We start from the raw sequence: 17,830 nt of genomic DNA, 5'->3' as shown, positions 1-17,830 counted from the left end.
CTACCGTATTGGCACACACCACTTGCAGGGTATGATGAAAGTGAAAGACTATAATAAACTTTTTGTCTTGATCTTCTGCCTTGACCTAATTAGTATTTTTTGCCATTTCCTGGCATGGGAAGCAGAGATGGAGTTGAAGATGAGGAAAAGGCTGATACTGTTGATGCTGAAGAGAAGGATGGTGAAGAAGTGGAGTTTCAAGTACATCCAATGCAGGTTAAGTCTCCATCAAGTGTTGAGGGAGATAAAGAAATTAGGAAGCTTGAAGCAGAACAACAATTACCCTCAAGAGATGATGATCAGGAAAGTCAGGAAACATCTGCATCAAGTGAAGGTAAAATGCAGCATTTTTTTAAAGCTATTTTTTCTCAAATCTCTTCCCAAATAGCGTAATAGATATGTATTCTTTGTGGTTATAACTGGGAAAAGGGAAAATATGCAGCTTGAGAAATTTTCTGTTGAGAAATTCCCAAACTGTCATTTTACTGGTAGCCCTGAGATCACTAATGTTGAATGCCAATATTCATCTAAAGCATCAAACTTGTGCTCTTTGAATGCTTAAATGAGCTCCAGCACATGATTACAGCTACAGCCTCATCAGGGATTCAAAGATTTGGCTGAATCTTATCAATTCCGTTGATTTAAAATTTGATGCAATCCATTGGTCCATGATCGTAGTTCCATTGTGTACATCCTGCTATTTTTGTTATAGTCTTTCGGTATGAAATTCAGCATTGATTGGATTGAAATAGAGAAGTCTTGAGGAAAGAAGCAGAATTAGAGTTCACTGATAAAAATTATGGTCAAATCAAATTGATTTGAGGATGTTTATGAATTGGTGGTCAGATTTGATGAAGAGGAGGATTCTGATTTGATGAATTGAGGATTTGGATTTTGGTTTTAATGTTAAATATACGAGGGATGTTTGGTAAGTCCGTGACTTTTTGAATATCCCACAAAGTTAATATAAAAACAACAATTATCCCATTAGTTACCTTATAATAATAAAGAGCTGTGAAATTTTGAGGTAGTTCCATCATTTAGTTTTCGTTTGACAGCCATTGAAAGAGACAATTTTGTGGATTTTAACAGTAACAGAAAAAATTGAATTACGCGTGCTAATTAAGCATTATTTTATGAATGGAAAAACTGTCACTGAAACCAAGGAAAGGCTTCGTAAATAGTAGGGAAACTCTGAAAGAGGTTGTCACGCTAGAAATTGTGGATAAAATCCATGGTATGATGCTGGGCGATCGAACGATGAGAGTGTGAGATGACTGATGATGTAGACATCTCAAATGAGTGGGTAAATCACATTTTTAATGAGCATTTGGACAAGAAAAAGCTATCCGCTCGATGGGTGCTGCGATTGATTACTCACACTCGAGCATAAGCACAACTGTATGACCATTTCAAAAGAGTGTTTGGTGATTTTAAGTTGCAATTTGAGTGAGTTTTTGTGCCGTTTCTTAACTATGGATGAAACATGGATCCATCGCAACACACCAGAACCAAAGAGCAATCAAGGCCATTGGTTTCTTTGGGTGAACGTGCACCAAAGAAGGCTAAGGTGGCCACTCTGCCAACAAGGTCATGACCAAAGATTTCTGGGATGCATGCGGTGTCACTTTCATAGAATATGTGCCTTAAAAGGGTAAAATGATCGGTAAACGAGAATAATATTTGGAGCTTTTGGGCAGATTTGATATCAATTCGAGGGAAAAACGACCGTATTTGAAGAAGAAAAAAGTTGTGTATCATCAGGATGATGAAAGGGTGCACATGTGTTTAATCATCATGGCAAAAATCCATAAATTAAGCTACGAACTGCTAACTCATCCTGCATAATCTACAGATTTAGTTTCTTGCGACTACTTTCTGTTTCAAAATATGAGGAAACAGCTAAACGGTTAGAGATTTGGGTTGAACCAAGAGGTTACCACTGAAACAAACGCTTATATTAAGCGCCTTGATAAAAGCCATTATTTAAAAGGAAAAAAATATTTGGAAAAATGTTAGACTAACAGTGTCAAGCTAGAAGGAGACTATGTAAAAAAATGAAACACTTTCTTGCCGAAAAAAAAAATTACATTCAAAAAGTCTTGGACTTATCAAACCACCCTTGTAATTTGTAATTGGGGTTGGGGTTTGATCAAATTTGTATTGAAAGTATCTCAACTGAACATGCATTACAAATGTTATTGTAGTGACGTTGCGGCACAATAAAACAAGAACAAACGGGACAGAGACGTTTATTGATGGCTAGGTGCGTACGCGGCCTTCACAGATTTAAAAACACTTTCCGGCACAGTCCCGTTTCCGTCCATCTTCACCATGTGCTCGACTCTCCCCCACCGGGTACCCCCATCCCCTCAAGGTCGCCGATCCACCGGTTCGATACAATCGATATTGGTGGATCATGGCGGGCCTTCAAAATAGTTCCCTCACATCACTCCTCCCCAACACACACAAAAAAAAAAAACTTTTTTTTCCGGGTTTGGCTGGTCATCCTCCCTTGAAGTCCATGGGATCAAATGTCTCCAAAGTAGCCCATGGGTCCTATTAGTGACATGAGAGAGCAGAATGGAGAACCCATAAGTACACATTTTTTTTTTCCACAAATAATAAAAAAACTGCTTAATAGTCCAATATGTCACTGAAATAGTAGGATTAAAAATGTCAGCATAGATTAAAAGGACAGAAAGGAAAAAAACAAATGAAAGGGGAAAGAAAGGTGAGAACTGGCAGGAGACAGGAGGGGAAGAATAGGAGGAAGCACATTTCACTTTTCTTTTTTTTTTTTTCTCTGGAGCACTATTGAACTTCACAAATTCAGTCGCTCCAGTGGCTTTCGTTGTCTCCCACTCCTCCTGTACCCCAGGGTTGGCTGCTGGGCTTGCAATAGGGAAGCCTCATCTGCCCGGTTCGGTTGTTCGTCTGGTAGTGCTCCTGACCTGCTCAAATTTGGAGTGGGTGTGGTATCTGGTTCAGGGCAGGGGGTTGGGCACCAAAAGGGCACGGGGTCCTTCACTGCTGGTGAAGGACCTTGTGTGGTGTGGTTTGTTTTCTTTTGCCCTGTGCACTTCCTCATCTGGTCAACATGCACAGTCCTTTCCCCACTGGGGAGTTGTGCCCGGTATGTAGAAGCACTCAAGCACCCTATTATTCGACCTTTCACGTAGCGTATTGGACCAGGTTTTGGATTTTGTATCCACACTTCTTCAAACATAGAATATTGCGGGATGCATGGCATTTCCCTTGCATGACGTCCAACTTTTGACACAGTTGGTGGGTTTCCCTCAAATTTGGGGTTCAACATGGACAAAAACGACCTTGGGTGATGCTTGAGTACCAGGGAGGCTGGTGTAAACCCGGAAACAGAATTTGGGGTATTTCGATAAGTGCCTATGAAGCTCAGAAGCATACCCTCTATATCAGTCTGTGTTAAGGCTTGCGGGACGGTGGAAATATGGCTCATTAGGGTCTCTACTACTTGTTTCCCCAAACTTTCCTTCAGTGTTCGCACACTACGTTCTGCCAGCCCATTCGAGGCAGGGTGGTACGGGGGGCTTTTGGTTACCTTTATGCCATTTTTTCCACAGAATTCTAGGAATTCCCTTGACTGGAAAGGGGGACCATTATCGGTAACTATCTCTTGGGGAATACCAAACACTGCCATGAACCCTCTTAATTTCAATATGGTATTCTGGGCATTCGTGCGACTCATAACCCAAGTTTCAATCCATCGGGAAAAGCTGTCGACTAGAACTAAAATTTCATGCCCTTGAAAGTGACAAAAATCCAAATGGATGCGTTCCCAAGGGGAGTTTGTCTTTGGCCACGACACTAAATATTTCCCTTTGGAGATATTTGCCTGCGTTGCTTGACAAGTCTCACAATTTGTTGCTATCTCCTCGACATCCTTGTCAATGCCTGGCCACCATACTTGTGACCTTGCCTGTAGTTTCATCCTAGCAATCCCAATGTGCTGATCATGGAGTAGCCTGAGGACTTGCCCTCTCAATGCTAATGGAATTACCACTCTGTTCCCCCAACACACGCATCCCTCTGTAATACTCAGTTCTGAACGTCGCACAAAATATGGCCTTAGACTATCTTCACATTGCTGTGGCCACCCTGAGTGAGTAAACCTCATCACTTTTTGCAATACTGCATCCTGTTGGGAAGATTCTTGAATGCCTAGACAGCTCAAGGGTGATTCGATCTGGAATACACAATCGATATCTCCTGTGGTCTCCGTAGGGAGGGGTAATCTAGATAACATATCTGCATTACTGACAGTCTTCCTATACAGGACATCGTAGTCATAGGCAGCAAGAATGATGGCCCATCTTTGCAGCCTTGAGGCCGCCAAAGTTGGGATCCCAACCTTTGGTCCCAGAATTCTTTTTAGAACCTGTGCGTCTGTTATTATTGAAAATTTTTGCCCATACAAATATTTATGGAATTTTCGGACCCCGAACACAATGGCAAGTGCTTCCCTCTCGACTTGGGCATAGTTTCTTTCTGCCTGGCTTAAGGTGGCAGAGGCACACATAATTGGTCTCTCTGACCCGTTTATCTCATGGCATAACACTGCGCCCACCCCATAGGGTGAGGCATCCGTAACCAGAATTAGGGGAACATCTGACTGGTAATGGGTGAGGATGTTATTCTGCCCAAACAACTCCTTGCTTTTACAGAAGGCTGCTTCTTCAAGAGCCGTCCAAGTAAATGGAACCCCCTTTTCGGTCAACCGGTGTAAAGGCCTCAAAACGGTGGATGCCATGGGGATAAATTTCCCATAGAAGTTAAACATCCCCAAGTATGATTTGAGCTGGTGAACATTTTCAGGGGTAGGACAACTCATTATTGCCTTCAGCTTCCCCTCTGTTGGCCTGATACCCGACGCATCAATAGTGTGCCCCAGGTAGTCTATACTGGACTTGAAAAAGTTACATTTCTCTCCATTTACCCGGATCCCGTACTTAGACAGGCGAGACAACACTGCCTCAGTCTTATCATAACAGTCCTGCCAATTTTTCCCTGCTATCACCACATCATCGATATAGCACTGTACCCCTTCCAGGCCCTGTAACACTGAGTCCATGACTGACTGGAATATGCCTGGAGCACTTGAAACCCCATATGGTAATCTATGAACCCTATACAGACCAAATATAGTGTTCACCACCAATGCCCCCTTACACTCTTCCGATAGTAGGAGCTGCATAAATGCCCTGCTGAGGTCAAGAGTTACAAACACTCTCCCCCCTGAGAGCCCACTTAGTATGTCATCCAATCGTGGGAGTGGGTACTGATCCCTTTCGATCACAGTGTTAACGGTACTCTTGTAATCGATGCACAGTCTGAGTTCCCCATTTTTCTTTGGGACAACAACTAGGGGGCTTGCCCATTCAGAATGTCTTACAGGCTCAAAGATCCCACATTCTACCAGCTTATCTAATTCCTGCTTTACCCGATCCCTAATTTTAAAAGGCACATCATATGCTTTTCGAAAAATTGGGGTCGCATTGGGCTTCAAAACTATGTGTGCCTTAAAATAGTTAATCTTTGCCTGCCTGTTGCCATCAAATACATCTGGGTAGCAGACTGCCAGTTTGGAAGCCGACGCATCCAATTGATTGATTGACTAGAGGTTTCTCCAATTTGGCTTTAATACATCTAGCCATGCCCTGCCTAAAAGTGGGAATCTTAGGTCTGAATCAATAACTATTAACGTTAACTGGACCCGGTTTTCAGTCCCCTTATCATCAGAGATACGTTTGACGGAAACAATCGTCTGACCCTTGATACCCAGTGCAGATCCCGAAGCTGACTTCAGTCTTAATGCACACCTCCTTAGCGTTAATCCCCGGAGGAGCCGTTCAAATTGCTTTACGCCCATGACTGTTACAGATGCTCCGCTATCGATTTCGAAAATTATTTCAGTTCCCTCCATGTCAAGAGTGCATTTACAAACCTCTGGGCCCAAGAACTCACCCACTTCACCAGCCGAATGTATACCATGGCACCGTTCATACTCGGGGTGCACGCTGGCGGCTGCTACTGCTTCTCCATTCAGGTTGACGACGCCCTCGACCTCATGAATTTGTGCGTGTCCTCCTGGTCTGCACTGTTTGGCGATGTGGCCCCTCTTCCCGCAACGGCGACATTCCCAAGTCCGCACCGCACATGTATCAGGGCTGTGTGCTCGGCCGCAGCGCCAGCAGCGGGGTATGGTCCGTGGTCCGCCTGATCTTGGTGGTCGGCTCCTTCCCGAATTTGGACCATGGTCCAGCTTACAAATGCCCTCATTAGGCGCAGAGGCGCCCGTGATTGCAGGGCGCAACAACGCTGCCTGGCTTTCCGCCTGCACCAACTCTTGCCCTAGGGAGCAAGCTCTCTCGAAAGTCAGCTGTGGTTCCATAATGAGCCTTCGTTGCACTAACTCGGACGACAATCCACATATGAGCCTATCTCTAAGCGCCTCATCCAGAAAAGTTTTAAACTCACACGTTGCTGCCAACCTCCTCAGCTCCACGATGTACGATGAGAGGCGCTCGTTTGGCAATTGATTCCTCTTGTAGAACCTTACGCGCTCAGCAATCACCAGTCTTTTCGGGCTAAAGTGTTCTGAGAGCGTAGATATTAGTACCGAGAGGGATTTACTCACAGGTTTGACCGGGTCGAGTAAGCTTTTCAACACCGCGTACGTGTCTGACCCGATCAGCGTAATAAATAGTGGCACTTTTTTTTCCTCCCCGATATCGTTCACAATGAAAAACTGCTCTAGTCTTTCAACATAGGCCCCAAACTCTTCCTTCGCGGGGTTGAATTCGGTAACGTGGCCGATCATTTCGGTGGCGCGCGAATTCACGAAAACACTTGTACTTGTCTGCCAATGTTTTCCTCGTCGCCAGATTTGTAGTGACGTTGCGGCACAATAAAACAAGAACAAACGGGACAGAGACGTTTATTGATGGCTAGGTGCGTACACGGCCTTCACGGATTTAAAAACACTTTCCGGCACAGTCCCGTTTCCGTCCATCTTCACCATGTGCTCGACTCTCCCCCACCGGGTACCCCCATCCCCTCAAGGTCGCCGATCCACCGGTTCGATACAATCGATATTGGTGGATCATGGCGGGCCTTCAAAATAGTTCCCTCACATCAGTTATATGTACTACTATTGCTTTAGGAGTACCCATCGACCTCACTGAAACTTCCAGGGTTGCTCAAACCATCAATAAAGTATCAAATATTTCATCTTGATGTGAGTGGTAAATCACCTTTTATTGCCACCAATTATGTACGCTGCACGCTATTTACCCTTTTCAGGTGAAGTGGATGACTCTGGAACAAATAAATTTACTTGTCCAAACGGCCATCCTCTCCAAATAAACTCAATATATGTATTGAAGGCCATCAGAGATTTCGCAGCTCATGTCCATCATACTTACTATGGGTAGGTCTTGTGTTTGGTCAACTTCTTATTGTGTATTTGAAGCATAATTTCTTTACCATTCCTGTGAAAATTTCTTAGAAGTTAATCTTCTGCTCTTAATGAATTTACCTAATTTTATGAAAGTTCAATGAAAAACGGTTCTCTTATGTGTTTGCAGGGGTGATCGATGTAAGCCTGAAAAACTCGAGAAACCTGTATCGTCCTCCAGACAAATGACCAAGGAGGACATAGAAAATTACTGGTCACGGTTTGCAAATGTTCTGCCAGAGAATAAGGAAAGACTTTGGAATTCCTTACTGGGTGGCTTGCAGAAATATTATCTTATATTACAAGGTATTTCTCAAAAAAATGGTTAACGTAAGTACCTACTTGCTTGGTTCAAACTAGAAAGTCTAATGCAAACATTTCAAATCATAAGTAGTGCCTATTAAGTGCTCTTTTAGCCTTAGTTACTGCCATTAGACAGATGCATTGGTTTTCTGTTTATTTGTGATTATTCTCAGAATTTGGCTACTTCTAACCTTATGTTTTTTATGAATCAAAATTGATGTTTGATCTGGTCATTTTTTGTTGGATTTTAAATCTATACACTACATAAAACAAATTCGGAAATCTTGTTAGTTACACCATTTATAACTTGAGAATGACTGTACTGATTTTAATGATATTTGGTTTTATGGATTTGTCTAACCCCTAGATATCAGAATAAACATTAAAAAATTGTAAAAGTCCACGAAAAAAATTGATCTTGATCTTAGGGTTATTTTTTAGGAGTTGGAAACAATGCAAAAGTATCAAGTTGGTCATAAGTTGTTGAATTGTTATGTTTTAACCAATTTAATGACTGAGCTTCTTAACAATACATATTTAAAATATTAAACTAACATTAAAATCATTTAATTCAAGCTAAGCCCAGTTTGAATTGAGTTGTCATCAAATTGTTGCCGACCTTGGTGGCGGCGGGGAACATCCTCGCGTGCTTAACAAGAGGTCGTGGGTTCGAGTCCCGCCTGGGTAGGTTTTCCCGGTGCAGGGCATGGTTGTTCGTGTACATTTACTTGTTAAATTTGTTGAATACCCCAGTATAAAATGGCCAATAAGAGCTGTATCCGGTGGTTGGAGAATAAAATTGAAAGAATAAAAATAAACACGTCTCTACCGTGTTTGTAAGCAATTATTATTACTATTATTTTATTTGCCCAGCGATCTTGTGCATTAAATAATAAGGCACGTCAAGTCATACAATAAATACTCATTGATACCAACATAACAAACAGTATATTACCCTATACACATATTTACATTAAAATGTTAAAGAGCATCATCTAGATATTCCTCAACTGAATAATAAATTTTTCTTAATAAGAGTTTTTTCAACTTATTTTTAAACAATTGTTGACTAGCGGTAATGGCCATGTACCCGTTGATGAATCCAGCGGATTGATTTCATTTCCTCGGAAGTGTTGCAATTTTTTATCATCGAACAATGAGCTTATCAACAAAGTGTTCATGAACATAATTGATAACCACAAAAATCACAAATGATTGATTGAGTGAGCAATTTTGGCAACAATTACGAACGAAGATGTGGATGATTGAAACTTGGTAAATCAGGATCATATAGTTTGTACTCTGCATGAATTCAAATCTATTGACTGTGTAACGAACAAAGACAAAGTCACCAACCATCCATCTGAATTTTTAAAGCCCTTAGATGTGTGTGGCTTACCACAGCACTATTTACAACTGAAGGTAGGTTTAGAGTTCCCGATGCTTCAAAACCCAAACCAACCAAAACTATGCAATAGAATGAGTTTGGTGTCTAAAAAAACTGATAATCAATGTGATTCACACGACTATACCCCTTGGAAAATTCAAAGATGAGGAAGTTTTCATTTCTAGGACTCCCACAATTCTAAACAATATGCCCTATGTGTTAAAACGAATTCAATTTTCAATTCGTGTTGCATTTGCGATGCCGATTATCACATCACAAGGTGAGTGTTAATGCTCTGTATCTAGAAACACTATGTTTTTCACATGGTCAAATATATGTTCCATGTTCACGTGTTGGTAAACCATCCACTTTATTTCTTCTTCTGCCTGATAATGAAACAAAAACTGTTGTATATCAGGAGGTACTTGACTCAAGTGAATAAAACCAGGTGTATTGGGTGGCCAAGGGCACGTTTATGCATCGGGCACTGGGGCAAGTTTACGCACAGCACTTTTCCGAACCAAGTTATATCTAGTGCACCACAAGTCATGACGTACTAATGCTGTTCTCTAGAGGCTTTTTTCATGAGATATTGAGCGTCAGAACAAGCATCGGTCTAGCATTGTGTGAAATTGCCCCATGAACGGGATAATACTTGGACCAAAAAACATTTTTTTACAGGAAAAAATTGAAAAAGGCTTTTGGTTTCATTAACTGCTTAATAAAACCAAAATGTCTAAAATTTCCTAAGTTAAGACTTAAAAATTAGAAATTTCATTGAAATAAATCTGCCTATGAGTGCCCGGCTTACCCTCTGTAGATCGAATAAAGAAAATATGTTTCTTACAAGAAATTATAATGCTTATTTTTGTAGTTTCATTGAATTTTTTATTAATTTATCATGATAAATCTATAATTATTAAAAATCAGTACAGCGTCTCTTGATTTATAAATAGTGTAACTAAACTGTTCCTTGATAATTAAGCAGCACGACGTTCGCCAGGTCAGCCAGTGTTATCACAAAATGCTCTTTGCTTCAAAGTTTAATGGATATTTCACTTTTACCATTAGTTTTTTACATAACACGACCCGGATTTCGAGGAGTTATCATCCTCTTCAGGCATAAATTATGATGTATTTATCTTATTATTGTTACCTACCTAATGGAGGAAGAGATGAATTTTAAAACGGATGCCAGAATAGGGGAAAAGGATATTCATTTATCAAATTGCTGTCCTGACTCATAATTTTTTATTTTCCAGCTGCTCTCTAGAGTCTGATTCACTGTGGTCATTGCATAATTTTAAAATATTCGGTTAAAAAATTGCTTTTATGGCAGTTGAATATTAAGTGTTTAGCAAAATTACTTTTATTATCATTGTTATTTTTCTAATCACTTAAATGTTCTTTCTTCCTGACTTCGAAGCTTCTTCCTGTCTCCCCCACGTAGTCACCATGGCAATCGCTGCATTTCAACTAATACACTCCACATCTGTCTAATTGGTCAATCGGATCCTTACATTTTACAAGCAGTCTTCTCAGAGTGGCATTAGGTTTAAAAGCCATGCAGAATTTCTAGGTATATGAAGAGCCATTTTCATAGAAAGGGCATGGAGGTATGTCACTGTGCACCGCTGCTTCTTTTTATTTTCATCCGCTGAAAACATTTGGTCGATAGCCAATCTTCTCTGTTTTTTTAATATCAATTTGTCTATTAAATTTTGGGAGTAACTGTTGGCTGAAGCACTTTGTTTAACAGTGAAGATTTCTTTCCTATAGTCTTCTTTTGATAGTGGTATGTTTAAAACATTCAATGCGGACCCCATTTTCATTAAAGTCTTCAAAATCGGCCGTTAAAATAAGAAAGAAAAATTGAGAGAGGTTTTCGTGCCATAACTTCCATTCAAATTCTGCCTAATACAAACGGTGCACACAGGTCGAAAGAGGGAAGCTTGCTGAAGGCCATGCACACGATCGGAAGACTCAAAAGTGGATATAAGTCGCGAACGGAGGTGGAGAAAGAGCTCCTGGCCCAACCGGCAGCTCCGCACAGAATGTGTGATGAATCGCATGAATCCAGAACAGGTGATGAATCATGGAATGAAAAGCCATATGTCTCTGTGAGTAATGTTGTCTTGAACTTGCTGGGATGGCATGGTTAGTATAACAGGGTTACTGAAAAATGGTGAAGGAATGCCAGGACTTATTGAGTTTGATTGTAAGATCCAGATAATTTTAGCAATGGTTGGTGTCTCTTTCAGAGGTAAATGAAATTGTAGGATGGATATCATTCAGAAAACTCAAGAACATATCCAGTGGCCAATCAGTTCCATTCCAAAGTGAAATTATATTATCAACGTACCAGGTACTAGTGAACCACAGAATTTAGTAGGCTGTGTCCTGAGCTAAAAATTTTTCCTTCCAAATAATCAACAGAAACATCTGCCAACAGCAGAGAAAGAGGTGAGCCCATAGCGAGGCCTCTGCCACCCATATTTTGAGGAGGGTGGATAATTTGTCCTTTGTTTTTTGTGCGATCTTCGCTGCCCGCAGGAGATCGATTGCTAGGCAGGCTGTACTTCCTCTGGTGACACACTAGTGAAAAGGAGCCATAGGAGCGATTTTAAAATGAACGTTTTAAAATTGTGCAATGACCGCTGTAAATTAGACTCTGGAGAGCAGTTGGTAATTTTAAAAATTATTGAAAGTCAGGACAGCAATCTGATAAACAAATATCTTTACCCATCCTTTTCTCCTATTCTTGCATCCATTTTAAAATTCATCTCTTCCTCCGTTAGGTAACCAAGTAACAATAATAAGATAAATGTATCATAATTTATACCTGAAGATGATGATAACTCATCAAAACCGGGGTTGCGTTATGTAAAAAACTAATGGTATATGCAATAGTGAAATATCCAAGGAACCTTAAAATGGAATACTGCCAAGTGAAGAATGAGTTAGTGAATTTTGTTCTTTGCTTCATTTGGTTACCAACTCTGCACCTAATCCTTTTGTACTCAAATCAGTTGTATAAAATTCAAATATAGAATAAGGCTAATTAATCAATATGTAGATGTAGTATTATTTTAGCAGAATTCCTGCCAAAGTAGAGCCTCTGGCAATGAAGACCTTGGCTCATTGCTTTAGCATGTCTATTTGGACTGAACTTGGGCAATATCTTGGCTAAGATGGCTAGGTCATAAGTCCACAGCAGAAAAACTTATCAAGAGAGGGTATTCCTGAGGAATTCCCCTATATTTTATTCCCTAAGCACCATTCTTCTCTGTAGTGCCTTACTGGATCCAACTAATCTTGTCATTTTGTATTTTCATAGACCGGCATAAGCTTGTGGAAGATACTACGAAACTGAGGCGCCAAAATAGTGAGCTAAGGCAGCTTCTTCATCGTTATATAAGATCAAATGTAAGGAAAACTCTTTCATCTGTGTATTTCTCTAACATGCGGGTATTAGAAGATTTTATCACAATTCAAATATAGTGAAACCTCTCTTACAGATACAAACGGTCATTGAAAATGTGTCGGTAAGTGAGAGGTGTCCATCTGTTAGTCGGATGTGACATAAAGAAAACGTCATTTTTTACACTTTATTTTACTCTGCAAATATTAAAATTAAGGAAGTTAAGACATATGAATTGAATCCCTTTATTTAAAAAATCACATCCGAGTCGTTAAAAATAATTTGGAAATAACAAACTAAAGCAATGCATTTACTCACAATAGTGTATGTATATGTATATAAACTTCCCGAAGCATATACATTTTGGTATGTGAATGTACAAATACTTAGCTCATTTAAACGAAAAGAAATCAGTGATTTTGGTTTTCATCTTCCTTATTCTTACAAATTCTTTTTCAAAATATAGTATTTGTACAAAAATAAGGCTACTTAATGTGTTGCTGTTGGCTTTTGAGATGAAAAACTTTTTAACTGTTCAATTTGATGTAATACCCCAGCAGATGATACAACAAGCATCTCTTCTACTTCAGGCTCAGGTTCACGGTCATCACTCTCTCTGATTTCGTCGTCTCCTTTATCGAGAGTCCTTTTTATTATTTCTTCCATGTCAACCTCGTGGTCTCTGGTCAACAAATTAGAATCATTGCTCGCGTACTCAGCGCCCTTTAACAAAATATTGAACTGCACATCATTTGTTTCATCTTCCACTTCTGGTGATAATTCAACTTTACAGAAACCCAATTTAACAAAACAATTACACACAGTCGAAATTTTTATGTATTTAATCACTTGATCAATCATAAATATTACATTGAGGACAGTGATCGACTTCCCCTCACACACACACACAATCTGCTGTCAGAGGCACGAGCCCCCCCTGCACCGTCCTTTCCGTCTTGGGTTGTGGATTCATTGAAGTCCTTTTTCCTTCGCGTTGACATCCTTGATGAACCCCGAGGGCTTAACATCTAGCAGTGGCAGATCTTGGTCTGCACCAAAGGAGGGGGGGGGGGGGGCGCATAGCTACATAAATTACTCCACAACCAGGGGAATCCCCCCAACCAAAGGGGGTTTCGGGGATTTTGGAAATTCGGCACTTTCAGGACTGAAAAACGGCTGCTTTTGATTAAATCTTTGATAAAAGAGGCATTATTAGGCACACGTAGTAGATTGTTTTATTAGTTCCAAAGTGTTATAATAGGTTAAAACTAATTTGTATTTTAATTCGGCATTGCAAATAAAAGAGAAGACATATGTATGTGTGAAAAGATTAGCTGTCAGGGGAATTGAGTCGAGAGCTGCATCAAACCAATCTTAGAATTGTTGACCCCTGATGATGATGATACATAGTTGGTAAATTTACCAGAAAATGTAGCTAAATACTTTTGTACAATGTGGTAACCTCAGAAAATTTTGATTTTATCTAGTGTATGTTTCGACCCAATTAGTTTTAGTCCCCTTAGCATTCCCCCTCCCCATAAATCGGCCACTCTCATCTTGAACCATTAGCCTCGGTACAATTACCATGGGAAACAAAGAACCTGAATAGCGTAGTAGTCTGCTCAGTGTCCCAGGAAGTCCAAGATCCCGGTTCAAGGGAATTTTTTCTCATGGCAATTCATGCATATTTCACCGCCGTTCACGTGGCAAGCTTTAATATACTATATAATGTACCACTATAGAAGGCAGGAAAACATACCTCGAGAAAAGGAAGCAGGCTGTGTAATTGTGGACTAAACTACTGCTTCTTCTTGTTTTCAGATTTTGTTATGCAAACTGCCGTACCACCCTCTGTGTAAAGGGTACCCATTGATTATGTGAATCTTTTAGGGGGATCAAACCGATTCACACCCAATCTCATGTAGAGGGGATGGGAGTCCTGGCAAGCATCACATCATTTTTTTCCACAAGAAACAATCTAAAATTGTGAGAAAACTGGGTTTAATTTAGCAAAGCATGTTTCTCGATTAAAACAGCTACAAAAATTGTATTTTTTGTGAGAATTTGCACAGATGGCCATCAAGTGAACTCTAGTATGTTCCAATTGATGAGTGGAAGAAAGGACGTACAGTATTGTGCACCCAATGACCCCATTTTGGCCTCTATTCCTCAGCTACGATTCTAGTCACCTCCTCAATAATACAAGAAACTAGTTTCTTCACCGTAGACTGCCATCTGACGGAGTAAACATACCCAGTGACTTCATGAAATTTTTCTACCGACTGCAGAAAAACAGTGTGGTTAAACCTGTCAAGAATTTGAACTTTAAAACTGTCCACCCATCTCTGATAAAGAAAATGAACGTGAAGGTGGCAAAATATAATTTCAAGTGCTCGCAGAAATGGAAAGCAATCATGCCGGAGAAAATTGAGGACATTGCCAGTTTTGACGAAACTTTTGTTTAATACATTTATTAAAATGATTAAAAAATGGTTTGATATTCATGACGACATGAACACCACTCACAGTGTACATGCAAGACGTGACAACAAGGCAATTTTCAAATGATGGATGAGGTTTTAGATAAGTTGGGGAACGATTTTTGAATTATATAGAAAACATTCAGAAGAGTGGTCAAGTGGGGAATATGCTAACTGAAGAAACCTACAATGCATTGGCATTAAAAAGTTGTGGTCAATTCACTGCGTAAAATATTTGCTAGGAATTGGATTTCATGACATTTTAACCAGGATATTTAATAGCGATCGAATTGAGTCCCTCTTCTTGTACCTGCGACAAATGGGAGAGTACAATGATACAATGGATGCTAGGGCATCGATATTTATCATCGAATCCACTCTGATGACCGATTTGATATCCACATTTTCTGATGCCAATGTTGATCCTGAACTATTTGCCGAGGAAGTAGAAGCTGTCAGGAACCGAGAATCACTGTCGCCTATCAGGAAGGTCAATAACATCCCAAAGGGAGATAAAACTCATGCAAAGCTACCGAAAGATATTCTCAAAATATAAATAGTTCTATTCCAGGTAGGTTACCAAAAAGATGTTTGTCGTCTGATTAATTATTTGATAATTAATTAATTATTATTGACAAATTTCCCTAAGTGACCATCGCTTATATATTTATAATATTTATTTCATAAGCCGCCGTGGCCTCTATGAGCGAAGCTGCAGCAGCTTTCGTAGCAGGTTACCTAGTCTGCATCGCATAGGAGAGAGCTAAATGTAAGGGGTGTCTGAAACTTGTCGCTGGATGTCCACAAATAAGTGCTAAAGCTAAATAAACATGTTAATTTGAGCATAATCACGAAAAGAGAACCAATTTTGAAATAAAAAGTGTTTATCTCATACATTCGCCATTCATTCCCATACGAATTTTGTGCACAAAACAGCCCAACTATTGGCAACAATGGGAACTAACTCCAGACATACTCATTCTGCTTGTTAACAGCTCACGTTGGACGGCCTTATGAATAACATAGGCTACGCTGTAATAAAATGAGATACCCCCAGCACCGAAAATAGAATTGACTGTCATAATGCATGAGTGATGGCAAGATGACACAGTTGGAAAGGTTTAAAAGGTACTGAAAGAGGATATGTTTGGAATAAAAGAGTTTTACATCCAACAGAAGAAGATAGGAGGTAATTGGATACATATCAATCAAGGCAGCCAATTGCTCAAAGGCAGCATTTACTCTATGCGCGTTTTACATTGTCATATACATCTATAAACATTTTTTCAATGTGCATTGTTGTATCTTCACTGGTTTGATTATTTTTGGTGTCCTCTTTCCCCTAGCTATTCATAAATGCTATTTTGAGGAATGAAAAACTTCCAATTTTGTTTGAGATATATGTCGGAAAACCCATTGGTGTTTGTGTCTATGAAAGAGTAATATAGTGCCTAATAAGTGTCCGTGTCCATAAGTGGGAGTGTCCGTATACTGTAGGTTCTATCCTTATACAAATGCATATCCTTCTAACGTGGAATTGAACCCTGTCCTTAAGTCAGAGTATCCGTGAACAGAGGTTTCACTGTACTTGAATTACTCAGTGATGATATGCACTATGGAACAATTACATATTTTTAAAATTAAGCTTGTTCTCAAAGTAAAAGAGACATTCCTTGCAGCTATTGTGTTGTTCATTTAAATTGAATGATTGTGGTCCAATAAATTAGTGTATGTGCTGAATGAACTACGCACTCCATGTTGAGAAAGCTTTCAATCTTGTGTGATCAACTTAAAGCTTCTCTTTCATTGGTTCCAATGCGCAGTCCTAAATACTTTTTATATTTCATCATTTTTAATGAATTATGCATACAGTCAAAATTGAAAGTCTTATTTTCTTACAGGCATCAGTGAAATAAAAGCCTGTGCACAAACCAGTGAAAATGTCAGTGAATCAGCTTTTTCCCCTGGAGTCATACATCATGATGTTTCACAAAATCAGTGAGCAGACTTCCTTTTTAGAAATGCATTGCATCAGTTTTTTATTCCCTTTGCAGAACCTTATTTCTTATCTTATTCCCATTCAGGAATTGTTCTTGCGACACTGTTCATTCTTTTATATTATAAACTACGTTACAAATATGTTTAGCCTCGTAATTAATTCTTGTGAAGTTTTATTGTGGAATAGGGTAAAAAAATCAACTTGTTCTCAAGAAGAATCCATTCTGTATTGTCTTGGTGTCATTTCTTTTGCTATCATTTCATCGATGTACATATATTTACTTAATCATTTAAATCTTTGGGTATTTTTATCATGTCTCTTGTATATTGTCATAATAAAAATCTCTTGTATATAGTTGATAGTTAAAATATCGCCATTATTGGTTGTTAAAAAATCAATTTTCTGGAACGATAATACTACATCAAATTCCAAGCCCGTCAAATTATTTGGATACTTTGTAGGTACTTAGAAATTAAAATAATCTCAACTAATTTCATCAAAAATTCATACTACACCCATGCCTTGTTTAGCGCAAGGGATGCATTCCTTGGGGTATTTGCGCTATACGAATTTGCATTATATGAGAGTGTTTTAACATTGGGAAGATGCATTCCCGGTAGCATAAGTGTTGGGTATGGAATTTCCTATAAACCATATACATACATATATTCCTAATAATAGCCTTAGAAGACCTTATTTATGTCAACATTGATAGTTTAAAATATCTTTAAAGATTGTAGGCATG

General features: G+C 39.4%; 1 protein-coding gene across 1 annotated transcript in view; it reads left to right on the top strand.

Annotated features, from left to right (window-relative positions):
- Positions 1 to 17,439, top strand: part of LOC124163477 (dynein regulatory complex protein 1) — a 114,983-nt gene extending 97,544 nt beyond the window's left edge. The window contains exons 11-15 of the mRNA XM_046540411.1: positions 126 to 334; positions 7,342 to 7,468; positions 7,626 to 7,801; positions 12,523 to 12,611; positions 16,988 to 17,439. Of these exons, the coding sequence (XP_046396367.1) occupies positions 126 to 334; positions 7,342 to 7,468; positions 7,626 to 7,801; positions 12,523 to 12,611; positions 16,988 to 17,002 (616 nt within the window). The 3' untranslated portion in view covers positions 17,003 to 17,439. The remainder of the gene's footprint in view (positions 1 to 125; positions 335 to 7,341; positions 7,469 to 7,625; positions 7,802 to 12,522; positions 12,612 to 16,987) is intronic.
- Positions 17,440 to 17,830: the final 391 nt, after the last annotated feature.

This window comes from Ischnura elegans, chromosome 8 (assembly GCF_921293095.1).
Source record: "Ischnura elegans chromosome 8, ioIscEleg1.1, whole genome shotgun sequence".
NCBI classification, from domain to species: domain Eukaryota; kingdom Metazoa; phylum Arthropoda; class Insecta; order Odonata; family Coenagrionidae; genus Ischnura; species Ischnura elegans.
The sequence above is the reverse complement of the archived record's forward strand: the minus strand, read 5'-3'. Positions and strand labels throughout refer to the sequence as shown.